The 25585-nt window shown below is 39.1% G+C and overlaps 1 protein-coding gene across 8 annotated transcripts in view; it reads left to right on the top strand.

Annotated features, from left to right (window-relative positions):
* Positions 1-25585, top strand: part of ARID1B (AT-rich interaction domain 1B) — a 439972-nt gene that overhangs the window by 154872 nt on the left and 259515 nt on the right. For all 8 annotated transcript variants that reach the window (XM_047769863.1, XM_047769862.1, XM_047769858.1 and 5 more), the window contains exon 4: positions 2836-2946. In XM_047769863.1, the coding sequence (XP_047625819.1) occupies positions 2836-2946 (111 nt within the window). The remainder of the gene's footprint in view (positions 1-2835; positions 2947-25585) is intronic.

Here is a 25585-nt window from a genome sequence, read left to right as displayed (position 1 = left end):
ATCTCCCTTTTACCTTTGACCTATACCATAAGGTGAAAACCAGAATCCTTCAATGGTGAAAAGTCTGTGGGTGAAGGACTCTGGAAGGGTGAGCTGCCTTCCCCTCGTGTGGCTCTCCGCCTGGCGGCATCATCACGCGGGGATCCTCTCCTCAGCCGTCACAGCTGTCACTCTCGTCGCAGGGACAGTCTGTGTGTGTGACCTAGTGCACAAGCTGGTGAATCACAGCGATGGCGATGATGGGTTAAAAGCGAAGGCTGTGCCTCGATGTTTCTAAAACACGGTCGGTGCTGAACGTACCCATTGTTCCTCATACCCACGGTGCCCTCTTGGTGTCTCTTAAACTGCTTACTCCCCTTACTCTTCCTGAGATGAACATAAGTACCTCCCAGAAATAAATACAGCTCTGAAGGGGGAAAGGCTCAGACTTATTATGAGACGTAACTTTTATATCTTTATTAAGCTGCCAGGTGTAGACTTTACAGTCCCGGTGTGAGTTATATAGAGATGATGATTGTTTTAGGTTAAAACTTGGTACTTTTTCCGGATGTTCTCTCAGTTAAATTAATCCTTATGTTCAAACATAAATTGAGGCAGAACAAGTTCCATTTTTAGTGATTCTTACAAAATTTTGTTTTGGTTTTATTTCCAGCTGTATTTAATAATGGAAAGCCTCCTGTGGTTAGGCATAGTGTTTGAGACTTTGGTGGAATCTAATTATTTTGAACTTTTAAAGCCTTAAAAAAATGAATGTAAAGTCAAAGTAAATTTTTCTGATGGCTTTCATGGTCTGTGAGTTCAGTGCTGCTTATTTCAGACGGAACAGTATCTGTGTTAAAATGTATTTTTTTTTAATAGTTGTAATGGTCTTTTTCAACTCTTTTAAAAATCAGTTCATTTAGCTACAAAGAGAAAATAAAAAGAAATTTAAAAGGCTTATAAGCATAGTCCATGTGAGCCTGCCTGTGCTGTTTCCTAGCAGAAGTTAAAGCAGTATCTGAGCACGGCCGTAGTATCCACGTGAGCACACGCGTGTGTGGGAGGCACAGGCTGGGATCTGCTCATCTGGTCGCCCACTGTGAGGCCGGCCTGCACCTCCGTGGGGGCTTCTTGTAACAGGATGGAGGCCTCATGCCCTGCTTGTTTGAAACCCTTGCTGTTAATCTAAAAGGACCTGTAGGACACATAGCTGGACGTCCTGTGACAAGCGCAAGTCTGGGATGCAGAAGCACCAGCGGTGGGGGGTGCCTGAGGGTGGCAAGCATCGTTCAGCCTTGGCTGTTGGCCCCCACAGCCTAGGTGTTACCCTCTGCCAGCAGCCAGATTAAAGTAAAGAGCTTCCCTTCTAGGCATCCTAGGACTGCCTGTGCCCAGAGGCAGCACCTAAATGTTACCGAGAAAGACCCGGACAGCCGGGTGTAATCCTCTTGGGAAAGTGTGGTACTGACTGCACGTCCTGCGTTGCGTTAGAGCTTAGATCCCTGGATTGATGGCATGTGTGTAAACTTAGGTAAAGGAAAGAATGTTACTTGGAAAATGCAGGACTGTTGGCGTGTCCTTTACTTCAGAGCCTGTTTAAAGGCAGGTTCCCCTACACCTGGCTGGTTAAGTCTAGTTTGTAGAACTTGTGTACTTTTGAAACAGCTATTGGTCCGGAGTTTCTTGGCATAAGAAGCTGTGTGATTTTAAGTGTATGTTGTATGAGAAAGGGGTGGGGCAACAGAAACTTTTTACAGAGTTTCAACTCATTAACATTAATTTCTAAAGTAATATTTTGAGGATGTAGCAGGAGAAGTACAACTTGTATATAATGTTTCTTTAATTCTGACATATATTTAAATGGGTAGGGAGGAGAGAATTTTATTTTTAAGTGATATTTTCCATTCTCTTTTTCTCTCCAATCAGAAACTGGTTCTTCAACTTTCAGTGCCAATTAAGAAATGCTATAATAAGCATTTTACATTCTGTCCTGCTGTTTGACTTTGGGTGTAAATGGTGGTAGAAGGTATAGTAACTGAGCATACGTAGTTAAACAGCGAGAGATCTCGCTCGAGATGATACAGTAAGTTTGGTGTGGTGTGGTATTTGGTTTATATAGTATTATTTAGCCATAATACTAAAACCATGCAGAATTCCTCCTGAAAAAGTGTTCAACAGGAGGCCAGAAAGGCCATGTTCACGATAAGCTTCTCTGCTTCAGGTTTTTTGGATATGTTTGGTTCCCCACGGCCGTTTTATTCTTTATTGTAGTTCTCTAGAAACTATGCTGTGCGAACATATGGAATTCTATACATGAGTGTTTATTAGTTTTGTAGAAAGCCCAGGATACTGTCAGCTTAATAATTGTGTTGTTTTGTGAGTTACAGAGAGGGCATATTAAAAGTCAGGTGATAATGAAGTTTTCATTAATTATTTTAACGTTTTCAAGGTAGTATTAAAGGCAGTTCAACCAAAATCAGAATTAAACAATGACATGAGCTTTTTTGGTTTCCTCTGGCTCAGGAGGGATTGGTTATAGCTGGCCTGCTCTCCCATTTTTTATTGACTGTCACTGTCCCCGTAAAGCTCAAATACAGTCTTTAGTTTGTATGGTTGCATAATAAGTTTAGTTTTTAATTGTATGTGTCTTTGCTCTTGATGATTCAGTCTTTTTTGTCTTTTATATTTCCTTTTGAAAAAGTGTTAGAGAAATGACAATTATAACATATTTATATGTCTGCTTAAATGTAACATGAGTTGATAATTTGTGACAATCCTTTGCTTCATCGTGATTCCCAAAGACACTTATAACTCATTGAGGTATTTATGAACCGCTTTATGTTTGTGTTTGTTTAGGACATGTCTCAGGAAGGCTATGGAACTAGGTCTCAACCTCCTCTGGCTCCCGGAAAACCTAACCATGAAGACTTGAACTTAATACAACAAGAAAGACCATCGAGTTTACCAGTAAGACTGTTAATGTGCTGATTTAGAAATGTAATGAGTTACAGATTTCTAAAAAGAGCATTTGCTTTTGTGTGTTATTCTTTATACTAAGACTCGGGGGGAAGTTTCTAGATTTCATACATATCTATCATTAGTTTTTTTAGTGTTTCCTTCTTGAAGTTGCTGTGTAGTCTTGAGTAAGTCTATTTCCTTTGTAGGTCTCTTGGAGTCCACTGATGCTAGTTATGTCTGAGTCCAATTGGAAGCGTCTATTTGGCTGATAGGCTTTGTGGCAGAAAGGTGTTCCTGTTGTTCGGCTGTGCTTTGAATAGACTGTTGCTTTCGGGTAGTGATTCAGAACAGAGGTACCTGTATGAGAGTTAAGTGCAAAGGACTTCCCATTTGGCAAAGAATGTAAGTGAGGAGATAAAGCATCCAGTGGTATTTTAAATTCCTTCTGGGACTTTATGTAATGAGAAATGACTCAATATTTTTTTTTCACCCCAAAGAAACTATTTTAGTTTAAAATTGTCTATAAATATTTCCACTAACAAATCACTGTGTTGGGTACCTATTGACTAGATTGTAGCTATATTGCCAGTTACGTGTTAATGCCCTTAAGTAGTTCATTTGTGCTTAACTTGCTTTCTTTCATGGACATCTTCATTTAAATGAGGTTTTCCTGGAGTTCCTGCTGTGGCACAGTGGGTTAAGAATCCAACTGCAGTGGCTTGGGTCATTGGAGACCCTGGCTCAGTGCAGGATCCAGCGTTGCCGCAGCTGTGGATAGGTTGCAGCTGTGGCTCAGATTCAGTCCCTGGCCTGGTAACTTCCATATACCATGGGAGGCCAGAAATAAATGAATAAATAAATACATAAAATAAGGTTTTCCTTATAAATTAAAAGAAAACATCTGTGCAAACAAATTTTTGTATTATTTTCTTGTTACGGTATTTTGATTTGAATAACTGTTTACCGTTATTGTTTAATCTCTATTAAGTTTTATTTAAGATGGGAGTTCACGCTAACCATGATTTTAATTTGAATTTAATATACATTTACATAAAGTAAGATTTATTATATTACTTACCAACCTTTAAGGAACTGACATTTGTGAAGAACGTTATACATGACATTTGGCACGTACCATGCCTATTTGTAAGTTGGGTGTTGCCTCACAGTAGGAGGTAAGTGATGGCTGCAGGATGTATACCGCCTGAACCTGATGCGCATGTGTTTGAAACTCTCATTTTTACAGCTTTTTTTTCTGTGATGGGAGGTGGGTAAAATTTATTGTGGTCATTTTTTAGTCACCTTGGAATAGGTATTGTCAAGTTTTTTGGTTTTTGAAGGAATGATACAGGTGACGGACTCTGTTCTGTGCTGTAAGGTTTTTTTTTCAGCAGGTGATTCCCCTGCTTGGTGAGCAGGGAGCGCGAGAGAGGAGCAGAGAGAGCACAGGTGCCTGTGAACACTGTTGATAAATGCAATTTTGCTGAATATTTGGAAATTGACCTGAGGTTTTGGGAAATTCAGATTGACTCATGGGAAGCAAGTGGGCAGTGAATTTTTTTTCCCACAGATTTTTAGTGATTTTAGAGAAGCCCAACTTTGCAGGTTAGTCATTGGCTGGTGATGTGTACTGTTAAGCAGATTGGAAAATTTGTTATAAATTGGTATCACTTCTCTACACGCCAAAAGCTTAGTTTGCAGTGTACTGCTTTCTTCATATCCACTTGAACTTTTGCATCACTTACTAGGCTGTGCTTGCTTTCATGGGTCTGCTTTGGAATAAAGGGTCGGCTTTGAGCTAACTGCAGCATCATTAGGGAGGCTTCAAGTGTGGTAGTCACAGCAGACTGAAGGGTTCTGCTTAGTGATGGTGCTTTTTAAGGTGATTACTGGGAAGGGGGCTCAAAGTATTTTAGGAAGTGAACCAGTATATTCTTCAATAGCTTAGGTCTTGTGGCATTTTTCAGTTTGTATGCATATAATGGCTTACTTTCTTCCTTGATATTTATAGTGCCTCCTTCCCTAGAGGATTTAAGATTGCTGATAGTACAAATTTTCTTATGAAGCTGTTAAAAAAAAAGAAATGCCCTAATTGGTATTTTCTTTGTGGTGTTGTAACTCACAGATAAATAGGATACTGATTGACTCAATAACATTTCAATAATTTTTTTTTTAAGGAGAAAAATTTTCAGGTTTCATAGTTGGTGCATAGAAGCATCAGTTACTGAATAAAGGATAAACCAAATATCAGCTGGTTGTACTTACCTAAAATCCCTGCCCCCAATCTATTTAAGATGAAAATTGGCTTTATTTAAGTAAATTTTGATGCTTCCCTTTTCTTTCAATAGAGTTTGTGTAGAAAGTTTTTCTATATGGGGTTTACAGATATATTTTTATGTTATGTAGATGCTGTATCAATATGTTATATACAGCTACGGTAATTACAGTTTTGGGGAGAGATTTCTTGGTATTCTGTATGGCTGTAATGTGTATTTTTATTCTCATTTTAATTTTCTAATGTGGCTAAATTGACTCTATAAATACCATGAAACTGCTTTTGTTGTCACACTTGAATTTGTTACTAGGTCTTTTGTAGATTTATGCTGTGTTTGTCTTTTTCAAGTGTCGATGATATAAATTTTGTCTTTTTACTTAAAGGCAGTCCATCATATGTGTAATCTCCAGTTTTATAATTTTGAACCAAGAAAATTGTGGGTCTTATCTGTACATTAAAAAAGAATGCGATATAAAATAGAATTCCCCTTGTGGCCCAGCAGTAACAGACTCGACTAGTACCCATGAGGACGTGGGTTTGATCCCTAGCCTCGCCAGTGGGTTAAGGATCCAGCATTGCTGTGAACTGTGGTGTAGGTCACAGACATGGCTCAGATCTGGCATTGCTGTTGGTGTGCTGTAGGCCAGCAGCTACATTTCTGATTTGACGCCTAGCCTGGGAACGTCCATATTCTGCAAGTGTGGCTCTTAAAAAAAGAGAAGACAATGAAATAAAATAATTAAAAAAGAATGCGGTAAAAATTATTCTAATGTAGAATCAAGTCTTTATCCATTACATAAGACTATAAGAAGGAAGCTTCTTAAGTAGTTGCTTCTTAATTTTTTGCTTAAACCACAGCAGCACAGGATTGGAGCCCCATCTGTGACCTACACCACAGCTCATGGCAAAGCCAGATCCTTAACCCACTAAATGAAGTCAGGGATCAAACCCACCTCCTCATGGATTCTAGTCATGTTCATTAACCACTGAGCCACGAAGGGAACTCCAGTTTTTTCTGCTTCTGATATTGATACGAGTGAAGCCATCATTAAGCAAAACATACAGTGGAAGTTCTAAAAAAATGCTGTAGCTTATAGACTCTTTTATAAACATTGAGTATACCTCAATTTGCATTCTAAGATAATCCTCAAAATATGATTTATACATTTTTTTTCCTTTTTCATCTCTTGTGGCATTTACTAGTCATCCTTTTATTGCAGTTACTTTTATAGTTATCTTGGCTCCCTTCCTCATCAGTCTAGGATCTTTTCATAGAATTTATTACATTTTATTCAGTTAGTATTTTCCTAATGGAATTTATGTCATAACTTTTAAATACCTTCTCCTAGTTTCAGAATTTTCTTTTAATTGCTTATAGGGCCGTTTCCAAGGTACTGAATTGACATCAGGAAAGCCTATAAGCTACCGATACTAAAGGATTATGTGAATGTGGTATCTGTGTCGTCAGGGTGGTTTTATTCTTAGAACCATTTTCTTTTACTATAAAATGATGTTTGAGTTATGCCTTGGTAGCTTTAAGCTTTAAGAAAAGAAAATGTGGACACTTTTGTATAGTTAAGCTAAAATTAATACGAAAACCTTCTTTTCTCAGTAATGTATATTTTTAATTGTAAAAATAAATTGACATAATTTCAGTAAGTACAATACAGATAGATATGTTGTTAATAAAATATTTATAAACATGTACAGAATAGAGTAAACCAAAAACATATTTCGATTTTTTTTTTATCTTCTTGTTCTAAGCAAATAGTGCTTTCTCCCCTAGAATCTGAAGCATTGCTGATATTCCTCAGTTTAGAAGTAATTAATTTGTTTTATTCTTCTGAGAGGTTTGCCACCAGTATTTATTTCAGATAGCAGGTACATCGTTCGGTTTATTTAAGATACAGAATATGAGCAGTCATCTTCTGATGACCTTTGAAAAGCCCCTCAAGTCATTAAAAACCTCTTTCTGACCCTTTCTTCCTTAAATAGGAAGCATTGAAAGAGGTTGACATGAAATCCAAGTTTAGTAAAAACCCTGAGTGTTACGTGGAATAGTGCTATGGCGCTGTGTTGAGCTTGCAATTAGAAGGAAGTGTTGAAGTTCAGATAAAACATACATTGTTACCCTTTTGTGAAAGGACCAAGGTAGTAAATGCTGGTTGTTCTTTGAAATAGAAGGTGTTAAACAGAACATCTGAAGCTTGAAAAAGAATGGTTGGAGAACTGTTATTACCAAGAGTATTCTTTGGGGGTCAGATATTAGCAACAGAGAAGGCAATGATCTGCCTTTACAGAAAAAGAATATAACATACTCGGTGTGTGTGTTTTTTAATCTTCAGGGACACGTGTTGGTTTAGGGGTAAATGTGTACTTTGGAAGCATGTATGAAAAATGATATGTTAATTGGGGCATTTTAAGTGTGTAGATTGGATGATATAGTTCCTATGAACAATTGGCAACTATTGGGAAAAGCTGGGTGAAACTTTTTTGGTTTTTGTCCTTTTTGTCTTTTTAGGGCTGTACCTGCGGTATATGGAGGTTCCCAGGATAGGGGTCTAATTGGAGCTGTAGCTACTGGCCTACACCACAGCCACAGCAACGCCAGATCTGAGCCTTGTCTGTGACCTACACCACAGCTCACGGCAGTGCTGGATCCTTAACCCACCGAGCAAGGCCAGGGATCGAACCTGCAACCTCATGGCTCCTAGTCGGATTCATTTCCGCTGTGTCACAATGGGGACTCCTTAACTGGGTTTTGCTTTTTACCAAGTTCTCAGCCCATCCATGAATACAAATTGTTGCGATGATCTTAACCTGTTAGTTGGCAGGCTTTTGTAAAAAGTTAAAATCTGCCAGGTAAGAATTATATATAATGAATTATATATAAGGCTGCTAAATGAACTCTTTCCAAACTTTTTAAATTTGTAGCTTGAACTTGATTTAAATGATTGTATCAAAAGGTTGCTTGTAGCTGTCTTCTTTTTGATCATTTTCAAGTCACCCTGAACATTCAAAAAATTCTACATTAATAGGAGAAATTTAATCTGTTATCACCTTATCTCAGTATTCAAGCATTGACAATCCTTGTGCGAGAGAAGACATCAACTATTTGGTATCAGTGTTTCCTAAATGTTGTTAGAGTGTGTCAAATCTAGAAGTTAGGGAAGTTGTAAAAAGTGGGTGTTGTGACAGGAGCAGGGGTTCTCTGAGGGATGAGCCTTGTCAGGGAGCGTGTCTGCTGACAGTTAACCTTTGGCATCATTTCAAAACTTAAGGTACAGACGCATTTCGGTATCTTGGAGAAGTGTTAAATGGAGCATACAACACTTCTGTTTCTTATCTAGAATTTATTATATTCTTAAATGTAATTTTAGTCACTGGTCTATTTTATATGGAGACAGCAATTCTTTTTGCATTAAGTTTGAGAGAAACATGAAAAGACCTTAACTTGAAAGCCCTCATTTAGGAAAAGTGATAGTGACTCTGACATATGTTTATTTTTCAACATGGAATATTTCTTTCAGATGTGATACTCTGTAATTTTATCTCCCAGAGTATTTTTGTGATCTTTGGGAAATAGAGGAAATACTTGCAGTTGAGCAGGGTGGGAAAGAGTAGCAAGTGGGAAGGTGTGTTTCTCCCTCTTTCACAACCATCTTCCACTTAAATATTTGTTCTGCAAATGAATGTTCAATAAAACCTCACAGTTTGGATTTCTTCCAGGTTAAAGCAGGCTAAATATATGGGAAGTTTGAAGAAATTAATATTTAAAAAGAGCGATAGTTTGCTTTTAAATAACTCATGTTTGTGTGCAAAGTGTTTCTAAATTGAGACCTTTCAGTTCTTTTGAAATAAACGATACTTCTAAATTCATTATCGCCAGGATATTTGCTTAGAGGCAATGTGTTATTTTAAAAAATTCGTTTAATAAAAAAAAACACAACATATTTCAACCAAGCAGACCCCCTGCAAACCTTTTCACAGAATATTCTAAACCTTTCATTTAAAATATGGGGGAATGGGAGTTCCCGTCGTGGCGCAGTGATTAACGAATCCGACTAGGAACCATGAGGTTGCGGGTTCGGTCCCTGCCCTCGCTCAGTGGGTTAACGATCCGGCGTTGCCGTGAGCTGTGGTGTAGGTTGCAGACGCGGCTCGGATCCCGCGTTGCTGTGGCTCTGGCGTAGGCCGGTGGCTACAGCTCCGATTCAACCCCTAGCCTGGGAACCTCCATATGCCGCAGGAGCGGCCCAAGAAATAGCAACAACAAAAAGACAAAAGACAAAAATAAAATAAAATAAAATATGGGGGAATGAATTTTAACCCATTTTACAGGACTGTCAATCCCCTCCAATTAATGAAGGAGTAGTATAAAAAAGAGACACTCGACAGAATTGGAGATGAAGAGAGGCTGAAACAGAACTGATTTTCAGGATATTGGTTTTGATAATAGAAGGATAGCTATGATCTGTAGTTGATAAATGAGGCTCATTAAGTAAGGGATGATAAATGCAGATGTTCCTGGCTAATAAGTCAGCATACAAATTTCGCTGTAGCAAATGGGAGACTGGAAGGTTCTGACCAGCTTTCCAATGACCTGCGTGAGGCCATGGAGTCTCCCCTGCGGCCTCACAGGCTGGGGTGCTTGCAGCTCTCGGGTCCGTCTGCAAAGAGGTGCAGAACCATACCTGGACATGAGCCTCTCGCACCAGAGGGCCCGTCTCTGAGCACAGGGGGTGGGCAGCAGTGCTGCGCTTTCAGTAGAACAACCCACGGAAAGCAGCGCCTGTGAGGGCTTCTCACCTGGGGGCAGCGGGGCTCCAGCGAGAGAGCTGTCAGCAGCGTGGCTCCTTGGAGTTGTAATTTGAACTTTTCATGCTAGAATGAAAAATGACGTGTTTGGAGGTACCTTTCTTATTCTAACGTGCTGCTGCTGTTTGTACAGGGTTCTTGGCATGCTGAGCAAGAAGGCCTCCCCTTTCTTTTCCTCCTAGCGCTTCTCCTCATCTCTGGCATCGGGAGGGGTGGTGGGCTCTTGCACGTTATGGCCATTGTGAGACGGTGAATGCCTTTTGCTTCATGTTAGAAGTTTTAATTTACAGGCTTCCACTTTCTAGGGGACTGAAGGCACACAGGTGTTTTATGTAGCGGGATATATAACCAGCAGGCGCTCATGGTAGCACTTGTGGACTGGTTAATTGCTTTTATTTTCCTCTTGAACCAAAAGTAATTGTTTCTAATATGAACTGTCAGTTTAGGAGAGGAAATAAATATATGCAGAGAAGGTTCTTACCTGAGAACAAAATTTTCTATTCTTCCTTCACAATGTAAGATTTTAGACACGTCTTTCTCATCTTTTTTCTTTGCCTTTGCTAAATTGTTGTAAAATAACTGAATGGTCTTGTTTTCCTTTGTTTGGGTCAAGAAATTTTAGCTGAAAATTGTTACTGTGTGAAAGAAGATTATTGACTCAACAAGCCTTCAATTTTCCGTGAATAACACTCCCACCCCCTAGCTTCAGGAACATGCCGTGCATGCATTCTATTTTAAAATACAGACTGTAATTTAAAACAGGCAGTTTGATGCCCCACTGAACTTTGTTTAAGCCTGGAATAAAAGGGGGGGGGGGAAGCTTTAAGCCACAAAAAAGTGACTAAGCTTTCTCAACCGCTTTTCTTCATAATGCATTCTATTTAAAAAAAAAAAAAAAAAAAGCTTCCAGGTGCAGTTGCTGTCTTTTTCCATAGGACCTGCATTTTATCCAGCGTTAAGAGTGTGGCATGTGCCTCTTTTCCCTTTATTCCACGACTTGGCTGTCGTGACTTTTTAAAGTGTTGAGGGTAGTGTTCACTTTTTAAAGTGGCGGGGGAATCTGTGTGCTGCGTACATCTGTGCACACTGTCCGGTGTGTACGAGAACATTAACTCTAAAATTAAACCCATGGCTTTTAGTATTCACCTATTGATGGTTAATTTTCTGGCATTCTTTTGACTTTAAATAGTACCTGATTATTAGACTGGACTGATGTAACTATTATAATATTTTTTACTCTCAGGTCATTATAAAAATGAGTCCTTGGAAGCAGTTTATATCACTTGCCTTCCCTCCACCTCCTCTTCGCAGCAGTGTAGGCAAACAGCTTATGATAACTTGTATGGAAGGAATGATGACTTTGTTTTGATAAAATAATGTATTTTGAGCTAGAGACCTGCTCTAATGATAGTGCTGAATGGCAGATAGGACTAAGTCTCAGCCAAGGTTCTGATCTTGAGCAATGCGTGCCACTTCTCAGGACGGTGTGTCCTAGTCTGAAAAATGAATGTTAGAGATGTTCCCACTCCTAGGTTTCTAGATTTTTATGTTAAAGGTTCTCTTCGTAGAAGATAAGAAAAGTATTGGTAAAAATGAACTCTTTGCTTTTAGGAAGGAGGTGAATAAGAGAAGTGCAGTCTTCCCGAAATCTTTAGTTAAGGGCTCACATGTGCCCTTGGTGGTCCCCTTCCCATTCCTAAGAGCCGTTTGCTTTTGAATATATTTAGGGATTTGGGGTTGTCTAGTGGAGTGCACACAGGCTTATTCTGTAGGCCATGGGGGAGCCCTGGGCCTTCTTATGATCTCTGTCCCTGACGCCTCAGAGAGTGCAGAGATTTCCCTCTCCCCCAAGGAATCAGTTTGAGAGTCTGGTGCATTCGAGTCTAGGGACAAGAAAAATGCATGTGAGCAGTTCATGTGTGGTGTCTTTAAGACCTCCTGCTAAAGTTGAGGTAGGAGGGACAAGCCCATAAGGAAGCTGCAGGATCGTGAAACCTTGTCTTTGTAATACGAAGTCTAATGCTTTTCCCATGGGGCCGGTGGGAACCCAGTGGAGACAGCCTTCTGAAGCAAGTCCATCAGGCATCAGTGAGTTAATTTCATGCTGGTGGAAGGAAGGCTCCAGTGGCCTCTACCTGAGGTCTCTATTTACTTCTGGCATTCCAGTTTGTATTTGTCTATTATAAAGTAATGGAGTAATAACTCTACTATTTAAACTGAGATTTACCACCAGTGGAGATATGAGCAACCCGGGGATGTGAAAACCACCATTTCTTTTTCATGAACCCAAACCTGCATTTTTGCATTTTGTTTGTGTGTGAGTTTTGTTCTAAGTCTTTGGAAGTCACTGGCTTGATTTGGGTGGAATGCTGTCACAAGCCTTAGTTTTACTTGTTATTTTGCTCCTCTTTCTGTTAAAGCACACAGTAGCGTGCAGTGAAGCGACGGCATAGACTAGACCTGACCCACAGGTAAGGCTGGAAAGAGTGAACCTGGCCCCCCGAGTGACGGGACAGTACCACAGTATCCTGCCCGTCTCAAACCTGACTCGATACCGATACTTCTCCTTTTTCAAAATTTTCTCATGTAAGTAGGGAATCTTCATTAGTCTTTGTTTCTCCCATAGGTTTGGGTGACTCACCTTCTGACACTAAAAATATGTGGTTGGTCTTTGGTTAAGTATCTGTATCTGGAGAAAATTTGGCTTCAGAATACTTATATAATTATTTGGTACCATTTGAAAATGCCTTATATATAAATACTGCTAGTAAAAGAAGAATAAATATGCCCAGAGTAAGAGTCTTAGTGAATATCTTAGGTAAGGTGCATGAGCTTGAAAGACAGGACTTCCTGACATCTGTTTTGCTTGCTCAAAGCCACATCCCACCCCATTTTTCTACTTTTGAATGTCTGGGACTTTCGGGTTACCAAGAAATAAATTGTACCATGCCTTTTATTTATAAAAGCCTGCATTTTCAAAATGCCTTTATTACCATTGGAGGCAGGGACTCAACTTTAGAGCTAATGTATTATCTCCTTAATGAGGTTGAGTCAGATTATGAAAAAGTGATCGCAGTGAGAATGCAGAGGGAGAAAGCTGTTGAAATAAAAGGCGGGATGAATGGTAGATGCTTTTAAGCTGAGTGACCGGGACGTTTGGTGTTGATGACAAACACAGGGAAACAGTGGTGGGGAGTTGGTTGGGGGAGAAAAGAATACCCCGAGCTTCTATGAGATTAAAAAGCTAGCCCTGAATAACTGTGCTGGAGTTCTAAAACACCTAAAAGAAAGCTGTTCATCTGTGCTTCCAAGCCTTATTTCATGCATGGTTCTTGATAGGAGTCAAAACGTCACAAATGGGAACTGACGTTAAAATAATGACCATCTTGGCTTTACCTTTACATTTCACTTAAGTTCTTGGAGGTGATTTGAAGACTATAGTAGCAGAGTTTGTATAAACAACTCAGCAGGTCATTCCAGAGTTTCTAACAGTAACTTGGAATAAGACAAGAATGCAGTGTCAAGAAATGGCACTCGTTGCTGGTCCCATTTCCTTTGCTGTTAGGATAGTGCAGTAAGTGTATATCCTAAGATGTTCCTTTCCTTGGGTGGAGACAGGTTACTTTATATTGCTCTGTTTGGTTTACTTTTGAGTGATTTAGACTTTGTTCTTATTGTACCGATTCATTTTGGAGGGATATTCCTTAGTTATCTTGTTATAATTTTTTATTTTCTGAAACCTATTTTGAGTATATGTGTTTGTGAGCCTAGTAAACAAATTTATGTCTTGTTTATTTTATTTTTTCTTCTTTGAGGATGACCGTGGGAGGGGGCAGGGAACCTGGTTTTAACTTCCTGTTTTTGAAATATGTTCTCTTTTATTTAGAAATAGTTTACCCCTTTGCATACCATGAGTTTCTGTGATACATTTGAATCTCAGCAGAGGAAATGGGATCTCAGGGAGATAACCATGAACTCTGAAAGGATATTATCTCTTGCCTTTTTTAAAAATCAAGCCCCTTCCCACTTTTTTCTTCAGTTTTTAAAGCAGTCTTTTCACTTCCTACGTAAAGAGCAAAGGTTTAATACAAACGAGTTCTTCACATGTGTGTATTTTTACATATTTAATTTGATTCAGATTGTTAAAACGCTCTTTCCCATATGTGAAAATAGAGACTCAAAAGGCAGGAAACTTGCCTCAAAGTTCAACAGCAGTGGAGATACAGTGAATCTATAGCTCATTTCATTATAGCACCTGCCTGCTTGCACCTGTTCATGCACACACCTCAGAGTCCTTGTTGTTAAAGCTAAGTCCTTCTTTTAAAAAAACAAAACAAAACAAAACTGTTTTATCAATTTTGATCAAAATCATGTGTCCTTGAAAAAATATGAATGTGTTCAAATTTCCCCAAGTGTTTTGGCCTTGCATAGTTACTACATTTATGGTTTTCTTTAGCTGGTGTGCCTAAATGTTGACATCTAGATTAAGGCTTCACATAGAAAAATTCAGTTACATTTAGCAATCATTTATTGATTGCCTCCTATGTTTAAACTTTCACATTAGAGATAATAAAATTAAATTTTAATTACTTCACTAGTTTATTAGTATTTGTTCTTTCCTATAAAAATTCAGCATTAAGAAATCAACAAGAGAACATATCTATATTCAGATTGTCTGCTATTTAAAATGCTTTAACACATCTCATTTTACCTTCAGAGAATCATCTATAAAATCTACAGAATTCATACTTGAAGCATGTGTAATTTCAAAGAAATTATTTGCCATTTTCTGGAAGTTTTGAATATTGAAAGTATAAGAACAGTGATGGCTATATCAAAATTATATTCATCTTTTATACAAGACATTCAAGTGGGTTTTAACCACATATTATCAGTGCTGTGGGTTTTTAAAAGAAAAGAACACAGCTGCCCAGCACTTTTGTGAAGACTTGGCTTTTGGTAGAGGAATGATTTCACTGGCCTTCTTGAGTGACTTCATGAGGGATTTTTATTATTTTAACTACTTTTTTACTGACTTAATTTGCACTTTCTAGTTCATCTGTAAGGGATGAGAACAAGATATTAAATTTCTAGCCATCTTTGATAAGATTTTGGCCTCGGTTTAGGGTATCACATTTTGAAAAGTGTACCTAAATATGCACTTCAGACCTGCCATGAGTTCGTTGTCACTGCCTGGTACTTCCCTGACCCCTTTGTATCACCAGAAATACAAGACGTGTAAAACCTCTTGTGACGTACTTGCCTTATACATAGGTACTCAGTAAATGTCAATTTCTTGGCCTTGGTTGGCCCTCCTTCTCTTTTGAAATTGCGCTTAGTTGCCCAGTCCTGTTACGGATGCTGGTCCACCAAACTTCCCTGACATTCAGCATCCTTTCCTATGGATGCGAAGAACAGAGCAAAGACATTGTAGAGGCCAAGAGACCATGGCAGCTGATGCTTAGCTGAAGCTTCATTTCATTGATTCCTCTTCTGTTACCCCATTGTGAAACCCCAGTACTACTGACTCCTTTGGACAGAAATGTTGGTGTAAATACCGCTGGGATTCCTCTGAATTCATTTCGGCTTTGTTTGTTTGTTTGTTCATTTATTTATGTTTTCTAGGGCCGCTCCTGCGGCATATGGAGCTTCCCAGGCTAGGGATCTAATCGGAGCTGTAGCCACTGTAACCATTGGCTTTATATTTTTTGTTTCTATTTATCACTTAATGGAAAAACACCAATATGAGAAAACTACATTAACATACATTGTAATTTAAAACAGTGTCTGTAATAGTGTTCTGTAAGTTTGGTTTAAGTACCACAGACTAAATTATCAGGTTGAGGGGGAGGGTTGGGGTGGGAATGAAGAGGCAAAATCTTCTAGGGCTTGTTTCGTAAAAAATTACAGCTGTGTAGTTCAGATAATTGAAATATGTTGATAATTCAATAATGTTGGTCACCGGTTGTATATGGTTTTATTTAGTAAACTATAACATTATAGTTAACTAAATGGCTGCAGTGATTAAAGTTGACTTTTTCCTTGCTCTTGCCAACTTTTGTAGTATTATCAGTGAGTAATAAAATCACCTAAAAGAAGAGAGAGAGAAGAAAAAGAAGGCATAAGCAAAGGCATGGATGGAAATCTACTTGCAGTGAAGTCTGTTCTAGGTAAATTCCTTAGATTTTACAAAGGATTTTCAGAGGTTTCTGAGACAGATAACCATAAGAACTGTCATGATCGTCCAGGAAAAGATGACACATCTTTAATGGGTGACCGCAGGTGGTGAATCGGGTGAAATAACTTGATATCCTTTGGAGTCAAATACACACACATACTAGCTACCTACCTATGTTCCTATCTGTCTTTCTATCTGTGAGAGACATGCCTAAATAATTATGTCGATATAGGAAATACACCTTTTTAAATTCTGCCTTTTGTTTTTTCATTTCAACTGATTAAGTGATGTTAAATTTTGGTGTGAGTCAGGTGGTATTCTGTAAGGGAGAAACACCTGATTTTTTTAGTATTGCTCTTTTAGACAGTTGTACTTATTGATATTTAAAGTATACATTCTAAATAGGGTGCTTTTGCAAACAGCAAATTCATAACTATATTTAGCCAGCAGTGGAAGCTAGTGAAAAAGGTACCTGGACAAATCATAGAGCAAGTGAACATGACTTCACAGTTATAAATAAGATATTTTATTTTTCCCAGCTTTTTATTGACTACCCCGTCATATCCTTTGTGTATTATACTGACCATCACCAGTTTTACTTATTGTTGTTCTTTTTCTCTTTATGGCCCCACTTGAGGCATTTGGAAGTTCCCAGGCCAGGGATTGAATCCAAGTCGCAGCTGCAACAATGCTGGATCCTTTAACCCACCGTGCTGGGCTGGGGATCAAACCCACCCCTTCGCAGTGACCCAAGCTGCTGCAGTCGGATTCTTAACCCTCTGTGCCAGGCCAGGTACTCCTACCAGTTTCACTTTGAATTTATCTAGTTTCTTATTAAAATACATATAGTTTAATGTAATTAATAACTTTTTTTTTTTGGGCCTTCTGACTGTTTTTAATGTTGTGGCATTCCAATATAAAGTATGATCCAGGCAGTGAATAACTTGATCATAATTTAAGAATACAGATTTTATTTTTTTCATCTACAAAATTGTTTTAAATAAAACAAGATGATCCCTTATAGTGCAGCAGGTTAAGGATCCAGTGTCGCTGCAGCTGTGGTGCAGGCTGAAACTGTTGCATGGATTCTCTCCCTGACCCAGGAACTTCCACATGCCTCGGGTGTGGCCACAAAAATCCCCAGAAGAGCGTGGATGTCTTTCATCATGTGTCGCTGTGAATTATAAATAAATTTGTTTACTTTTAAACATACCAATGGCCACATTTAACTGAAAGAGTCCTGTTATAACAGAAGGTTTTCATTTATGTTTTTATGTAGAACTTATATCCTCTGTACTTGTAAAAAGGATTTGAACTGACCTACAGTAAAACATTTGTGTAAGACTGCTCAAAGTAGAATACAGATTTTAAAAAAATGTTTTAAAAAGGTAGATGCAAACAAGCCATGATAAGGCAGTACCATGAATAACTATTAAATTTAAGGCTTCATTCCTTACTACCAAGGTAGAGGGGGAAAATTGAAGTTATATAATTATTAACATAATGCAGAAAACATTTATTAAGGAAGGACTGTCACTTTTCTCCTGTTATTTTGTAAAGGGAAATACTCTGTAAAGGAGCATATGAAGTACTTCTGTGAGAATAATGAATAATGATGCCCAAATATGGGTTTTCTGGTTTCTTAGAGTGTTAAAGAAGTTTTTTCATGTTACTTAGAATGATTATCCAGGACCTAAATTAGGCATCCTGTCACACAAATGAATGATGGGCCATTTTTTCTATAACTTGCTCAACTGTCGAAATTATAAATTCAGCAGTTCTGTCTAAATGAGTAGTTTATTGAGCCATTTTCATTTCACAGTAGTTTTTAAAAATAATTTTTTATAAGCATAGTATATGCTCCAAGATGAAAGTCATTTAGTAAGAAAATAGTAAAGGGAGTGTCTTGTATCAATTTAGTTTCGTTTTGAGGAATAGATGGTATTTTATTTTGCAATTTGGCATTTCCCGTTTTATGTTTTTAGGGAGAAGATTGCTAATCTTTGTGTTATAAAATGTAGATTTCAGGTTAATTAGCGAAGACTCGCAATGGTCTGCATTTTACAATGCAGACACTGCACTAAGTGACTTAATAATTATAGCCACTCCAATTTATATCTTGTGGTAAAATTTGTGTGATTTATTTTTCTTGTAACTCTTAGCTTGAGTGCATTCTAAAATTGGAGATGTGTTCTTCAGGAGAAAAAGGATAAATCCGGAGTTCCCGTTGTGGCGCAGTGGTTAACGAATCCGACTAGGAACCATGAGGTTGTGGGTTCGGTCCCTGCCCTTGCTCAGTGGGTTAACCATCTGGCGTTGCCGTGAGCTGTGGTGTAGGTTGCAGATGCGGCTTGGATCCCACGTTGCTGTGGCTCTGGCGTAGGCTGGTGGCTACAGCTCCGATTCAACCCCTAGCCTGGGAACCTCCATATGCCGTGGGAGCGGCCCAAGAAATAGCAACAACAACAACAAAAAGACCAAAAAAAAAAAAAAAAAGGATAAATCCATAATCCACCTGGTTCTTCCAGAGCTTCAGTGGGGAGGGACACTAAAGCAGGTGTGGTGTATCTCGCCCCCAGCCCCCAGCACCAGCCATGGGAGAAACTTAGACTCCAGCTATATTTTGGTTGTTGTGCCCTAGGTTTTAAAGAGAGGGAGTGTGGGCAGCAGGCGGAGACCCAGTACTGGGTAAGGAGCTTGACACCAGCCCTGATTTGAGTCCAGAAGTATCTTTCCCTTTTGGCCATTCATCAGCCTTTTTAGGGGAGGGGAACAGGTTGTGGCCTTCAGATCTGTTGAAAAGGGGCAGCCGTATTGCGCCTCTTTTGTTGGAAGAGAATCAGACTTTTTTGAGCCCCAAACTATAGGACAGAATGTAACAAAAAGAAAATATAACATTTATTCTTATAGAACAATGATAACATTACAGTAAAACAGCTCTTTCATTTATCTGTTCATTTGTTAGCCAGTAGTCATTTGTAACTTCTTATGAGTATAAGGAAGTCCTAGTAGTCTGGTAGTCTCTTCTTGTAGAGAATCTTCAAAACGACTTTAATGCCAGCATTTGGTATTTCATTGACTCTAGGAAAATTGCTTGCTCAGAGTTTTCTGGCTCTTTTCATTATAAGGGCTTGTGCTTTTAAAAAACTGTTTGGCTGCAAAATCATGAAATGACACTATCTGTGTCAGTTTTGTTTGTTTTTAAAAACACAATAACCCATAAATTGGCAAATTATTTTTCAGTATTTCCCCTTGAGAGGGCTTAAAAAGTGTCTTGAGTATGTTTGGCTTAGATTTTGGGTGGTTGGGCAAAAGCTCCCAGAGTTAGGGTAGCTGTTCTCCAGTAGCTGAAGTGCGCAAATCGATGTTGCTCTCTTAGCGGACTGCTTGTGCTTAAAACAATTTGTGACAAATGCTGGAGTTTCGCACATGTATAGGCGTAGCAGTTATGGAGGTGGTTTTGCAAGTCCCTTGGAACAAGCATGCATGTCTTCAGTCACTCTTAATTTGAATGAGAAAGGGGATGGTAGAAGCTATTTTTATTTTCTCCTGGGAGCAAGAGAAAAGGAAGACAGAACTCTGTACCATGTAATTTTAAAAAAGAAAAAAAATAAAATTCCATTGAGATTCTTTCTTGTTTACTTTTTGTTTTACTCTTGCTGTCTCCCAGTGTGTTTGACTAATGTAAGTCTTCCCCCAGGAATATGGGAATATGTGGTACAGTCCGCCTCATAACCTTCCTGGATATTTTTATAATTTATCATCAGCTGACACCGCCTGGGTAGAATATTCTTACCACTCCCTCTGGCTGCTGGAAGTCTGAAATTACATCTTTGTCTTTGAAGTCAGGCATACTGTTAGCGTTGCTATGGCGACAGGGTGGGTAATGGAGTCCACAGACAGGAGATTGGTATTTAGCGTTTAAATGCTGCTGTACACAAGGCCTTGCTTTTTAGAGTGGTTACTGAACTATCCCCTTTTAGTAAATGTTTAAAAATTACATTTTTACATGGTCTTACTAGATTAATAGTCATGGTTTATTTCATTTTAACTGCAGGGATAAAAGCATTATTCCATTAAATGGGTAGCTTTTTTCTCTTTTGGTTTATGCATTATTAACACAGGCTTTCCTGTTTTGCTTGTAACATTTTATAGGCTTTTTCAAACATGCAGTCAGATTTGCTCTGTTGCTCCTTTATTTTTTGGACTTAACCCATTATGGGCTTGTTCTTGCAAGATTTCAGAGGAGACAAAGTTCTAAAGAGGAACTAAGCTTTTAAAATATTAAAAATGAATGACATGAATTTTTTTAACTCTGAATATGATAGTGGTCATTGATCAGTCTTTTCCCATGAATTGCAGCAGTAATTTTACTTTTAAATGTTGCTTTTGTTTCAAGTTTCTATTTAGCCCTCCCCTGTTCTGTACCCTCACATGGGACAGGAAAGGAGAGACTGTTCACAGATGTGAGGAACTGTAGGACACTTTGTAAAGATTTTAGTTACTGTAACTGTGCAGATTTAGCAAGTACTAATTCTCTCATTTAGTAAATCTTCTTGGTCCGAGACCATTTGCTTATAGATACATATGATATGTTGATTCTTAATTGTTTTGTCATTAGAATAACGGTGAATCTTAAAAGTTCATGTATTATATACATGTCCCTTCCTACTTGATATGTAAATTGCTTCTAAAGTGTAATTTTAAATACCTTTTATCACTTCATAAAGTATTTTGTTTCTGGTAATTTAAATTGTTAGGAAAGTCTTCCGTATAATAACTTATGAAGTGTTTCTTGGATTTGTTTTCTACTTCTGCTTTCTTAAACCACACAGGATAAATCTAAATCCATCTTCTATATTGTATTTGAAGATGGTGTTTGTTTTATCTGAGTTTTCACCGGGCTAACTAGTTCCTTTATTTTATCAGTTATGTGATTTCAAGTCCCTCTACCACCATGTTCTTAAATCTTTGATAAACTTCATTTTTGTGTAAGCCCGTTCAAATGTGAATCTACGACTAAGCTGAATGCTCCCAAGTTAGGGCTGGCATAGAGCCAGCCTGCCACCCGCTTTGTTCTGGACTGTCAGGATGCTAGGGGGCTAGGTTTGATAACAGCTGCATCCCACTCTGGCACTCTGGTTGGAACTGCTTCTAAGACCTGTGTCTCATTGATCCTGTACCTAAACCCGAGTACATTTACCCTTCCTGAATGTGGTCTCGTTTTGCGCCGTTGTTCAAGCCTGCTAACATGTATTTGGATGCTATATCACCTGTTGTAGTTAAATTTATACTTTTAACATCATCTGTAAATTTTATCTCATATTAGCTCTTTATTTTTTTTTTTTTTCTTTTTAATGGCCATGCCTGTGGCATATGGAAGTTCCCAGGCTAGGGGTCAAAGCAGAGCTTCAGCTGTGGCCTACACTCCATCCACAGCAACACTGGGTCTGAGCCACATTTGTGACTTACACCTTATCCTACGGCAGTGCCAGATCTTTAACCTTCTGAGTGAGGCCAAGGATTGAACCTCCATTCTCACAGAGACTATGCTGGGTTCTTAACCCACTGAGCCAAAACAGGAACTCCTCATAAGAGCTCTTAATGTAAAAAATTAAACAGACTAAATGTGGCACTTTTTGACATTCTGGTTTTTGGCATACATCCAAGTATACTAAATCTGTGTTTATTCTAGCTGATGTATGTTCTAGGTCGTACGCTGCATATGAGCCACCACACTATCCTAAGAGACCTGGTCAGTGGCTAGAACTATACTCCCATTACGTATGTTAAACTGCTGCTTTTCAGAACTACTCATTGGGGGGAGTTATCGTTGCGGCCCAGTGAAAATGAATCCAACTAATATCTATGAGGTTGCGGTTTGATTCCTGGCCTCGCTCAGTGGGTTGGGGATCCGGTGTTGCCCTTGAGCTGTGGTGTTGGTCACAGAAGCAGCTCAGATCCTACGTTGATGTGACTGTGGCATAGGCTGGCAGCTGTAGCTCCGATTCAAACCCCTAACCTGGGAACTTCCATGTGCCGTGGGTGTGACTCTAAAAAGCAAAAAAAAAAAAAAAAAAGAATTAGTCATTGTGGATTACACCTGACTTTTCCAATGGAATAATATATGTAAAAGCTTTATAATATTGAAAGTTATACATAATTTGCTTTTGGGATAATTTTATTTTCATCAAGCTTAAGTTTTTTCGAAGAGAAGAGAATCTAGTGTGTGAACCAGTTCATGTTGCGTCATCCAGTTATATCCATTGGCTTCTTTATATCCAAGGTAAACATCAAGAAAAGATAGAACCTATGTTCATCCCCCAAAGGGCCCTAGAATCAGAGCTTTGGATGTCATGGGTCTAAGGCAGAAGATACCCGCCTTGGTCTGGGGATCTTAGAACTGAAGTGGTCCCATTTGAGGGCCCTAAGATTTTAGGGAATGAGACTCTTGATCCAGAAGTCACGGCCTGTCCCGTCAGGATGGTCTTTGGAGACAGCAGGTAGTGCGTGCAGGCCACTCCCCCTCCTTCCATGTTTCTTTGTGTCCATCCGTGCATCGGACACGTGTCTCTGCTTGACCTTTCGTCACCAGCTGTCCGGGACTGAGGAGGTTCTGGGTACTGGGGAAGTGAAAACCGGTGTAGTCTTTCTCAGACCTTGCGGCTTGGTACTGGGGCCGAGACCACGCCAGCTGCTTCTGCAGTGCCGGGGCTTTGCCTCCTTGCTCACCACCAGTTATGGGAGGGGAGGAAGGGTGAGTCTTGCGGGTCGCTTAACAAAAACGACACCTTTTACAAAAAAAATTTAGAAGTATGGTTGATTTACAATGTTGTGTTGATTTCTGCTCTGCAGCAAAGTGACTCCGTTATACATATATATGTTCTTTTTCATACTTTCCATTACGGTTTATCACAGGCTATTGAATATATCCTGTGTTATGCGGAAGGACTGGTTGTCTATCCATCCTATACATCATAGTTTATCTGTGCTCATCCCAAACTCCCAGTTGTTCAAAACTTCCCTCCTCCCCCTCGGCAACAGATATAAAGCCGTTTTCTCTTTTGAAGGGGTCCCCTGCCCTTTCATGTTTTCATGGAGGGTGGGTACAGTTTCTGCTCAGACCTGTAGTAAGCCATCTCCTCTGTCCCCACCTTCTCTCTCTGCAGAAGCCAGGGTTCCAATTGAGAGAGAGGTACCTGGAAGGCAGAGCATTTAGAAATGAAAAGTCTGACTAAGTTTCAGGGATTGGAAAACAAAATTTACTTTAGACCATTGCTGGTTCGTAAGTGACAAGTGGGAGGTAATCCTTTAGAGGTGGCCTCTAGGGACGGCATTCCTGCCTCATTCAGTTGGCCAAGTAGGACTGGTGCCCGTTGAAGCTCCTCCAATTGACCAGTAGTTTGGGCTTGAATTTGAGGTCAGGGATAGGCAGGGTCTCACTCCACTGAAACTCTTAATGAGATTTTATTAAGGAATCTATCTCCCCTGCAAGGAAAAGTATGAGTGAATTTTCGTTCAGAATTATGCCTTGTTTACAGCGTTTGTATCAGAAAATTGTATTATAGGGACTTCTGGATATTCTAGATCAAGAGTGTCCAGTAGAACTTTCTGCCGTGTTGGAAATATTCCGTATCTGTGTTGTCATAGGTTTAGCCACTAGCCACGTGTTGGTGTATTGCGCTTGAAATCCAATTGCTCGTGTGAGCAATTGGATTTTAAATTTTAATTAAATTTAAATAACCACATGTGGCTAATAGCTACCATGTTGGACAATGCAGTTAGATAATGGATCTTATGTAGTCATGTTTTTACTACAGTGTGGATTTTGGTGAAAATAACAATGTGCTTACAAGTTCTTGGCATATAAAGCATTGATTTGCAGTGCATTCTGAAGTACCACTGACACTGAACTCATTCCTGCACGTGTACAGGTACAAATACATTTTAGAAGTAGAGTTTATCTGTTTCAGAGTTTCGGCGTATAGATTGAAAGCCAGGTTTTCAGGAGTAAGGATAACTGTACCTTCAGTGAGTGAATGCTGTGCACCTGGGTGCTGTTGTAGAAGTTAGAAAGCTGAAGGGCTTAATGTCTTTCTAGTCGCCTGTTTATCCCAGCTTCCGATGATCCATATTTACTGGAAATAGTTATTACAGAGGTGGTTCCATTAAGGGTGGTTTCTGGATGCCTCCACTTTTCTCCCACATACACACCAGTGTCAAGGTCCTGGGCCCCGGGCACGGACTCTAGGTCAAGCAGGGCTATGATCCACGGGGAGCAGAGCAGATCAGGTGGAATTCCAGGATTCTGGCTGCCTGCACCACTGTGCACGTTTGAGGATATGGAGTATAAAATATCGTAAGACCTATTACTTGGCATCTTTCTCATAACTTGGGTGTCATATCAGAGAAATAGCTTAGGGTTGAGCCTGTGGTGTAAATAATTTCACTCAAATGTGTACACATGGTATCTAATGATACATAGGATTTTTTCCTTCTGTTTAATTATACAGGGTAACAAGAGTTTTATTCCGTAATCTTGGATAATGTCATATTTAGAGCATGAGAGTATGTGGCAATTTCAGGACCGAATAGGAAAACTTCCGACTCTTGACTTTTTAAGCCTGGTTTCCTCTTTTGCCAGGTGGTGATGGAGGTGATAATGCCAATGAAACCTGGAGGTTGAGTCTGTGTTGCTGCTGCCTCCTGGCTCCCCAAACAACTGGACATTTGCATTCTGTTAGAGAGTTTGTATGTAACAGTACCTTCCCCAGAGATTTAAGAGAAGCTACTTCATTCACTTTTTAAGTGCTCTGTATGTTTAGAATTTTCATCAGAACTATATTTCATGTTCAAAATAATGTAGTTGAGTAGTTTGAATAATACGTTCCAGGATTTCCGATTCACTTGTCACACTGCCTTCAGAACTCAACTTCCGCTTGTTGCCTGCATTCATTTCACTAAACATGACGTTTAAACAGTCATGGCACGGTCAACGGGCTGTGTCTGTTTCCTGATATCAAAGGGTTAAGTACTGACTTTTTTTCACGGTCCTCTTCCTATGCCTGGTAATATCTTTTTCTTTTTAAACTGTGTACCTCCCCACCAAGAGGAGGAAAAACACTAGGAATGAGTAATAATAATTTCTCAATATTTGTTTGATTCTGTGGCATAGTGTACACTTCAGCATCAAAAGTAGATGGATGGGTTATTATTACTGGTTGTTCTTACTCATTCAGTCTATAAACCTAATTTGTTTTATTTATGATGGGAGAAGGGGAATTTATGAATTCATTTTACTAAGCAGTTCTTGAGTCTTTGTAGTATGCCATTATGATGGATACTTTCCTGTTTTGAAGAAAGATGAAGAATAAGAG

The sequence above is a fragment of the Phacochoerus africanus genome, chromosome 2 (genome assembly GCF_016906955.1).
Source record: "Phacochoerus africanus isolate WHEZ1 chromosome 2, ROS_Pafr_v1, whole genome shotgun sequence".
Taxonomy (NCBI): Eukaryota; Metazoa; Chordata; class Mammalia; order Artiodactyla; family Suidae; genus Phacochoerus; species Phacochoerus africanus.
The sequence above is the reverse complement of the archived record's forward strand: the minus strand, read 5'-3'. Positions and strand labels throughout refer to the sequence as shown.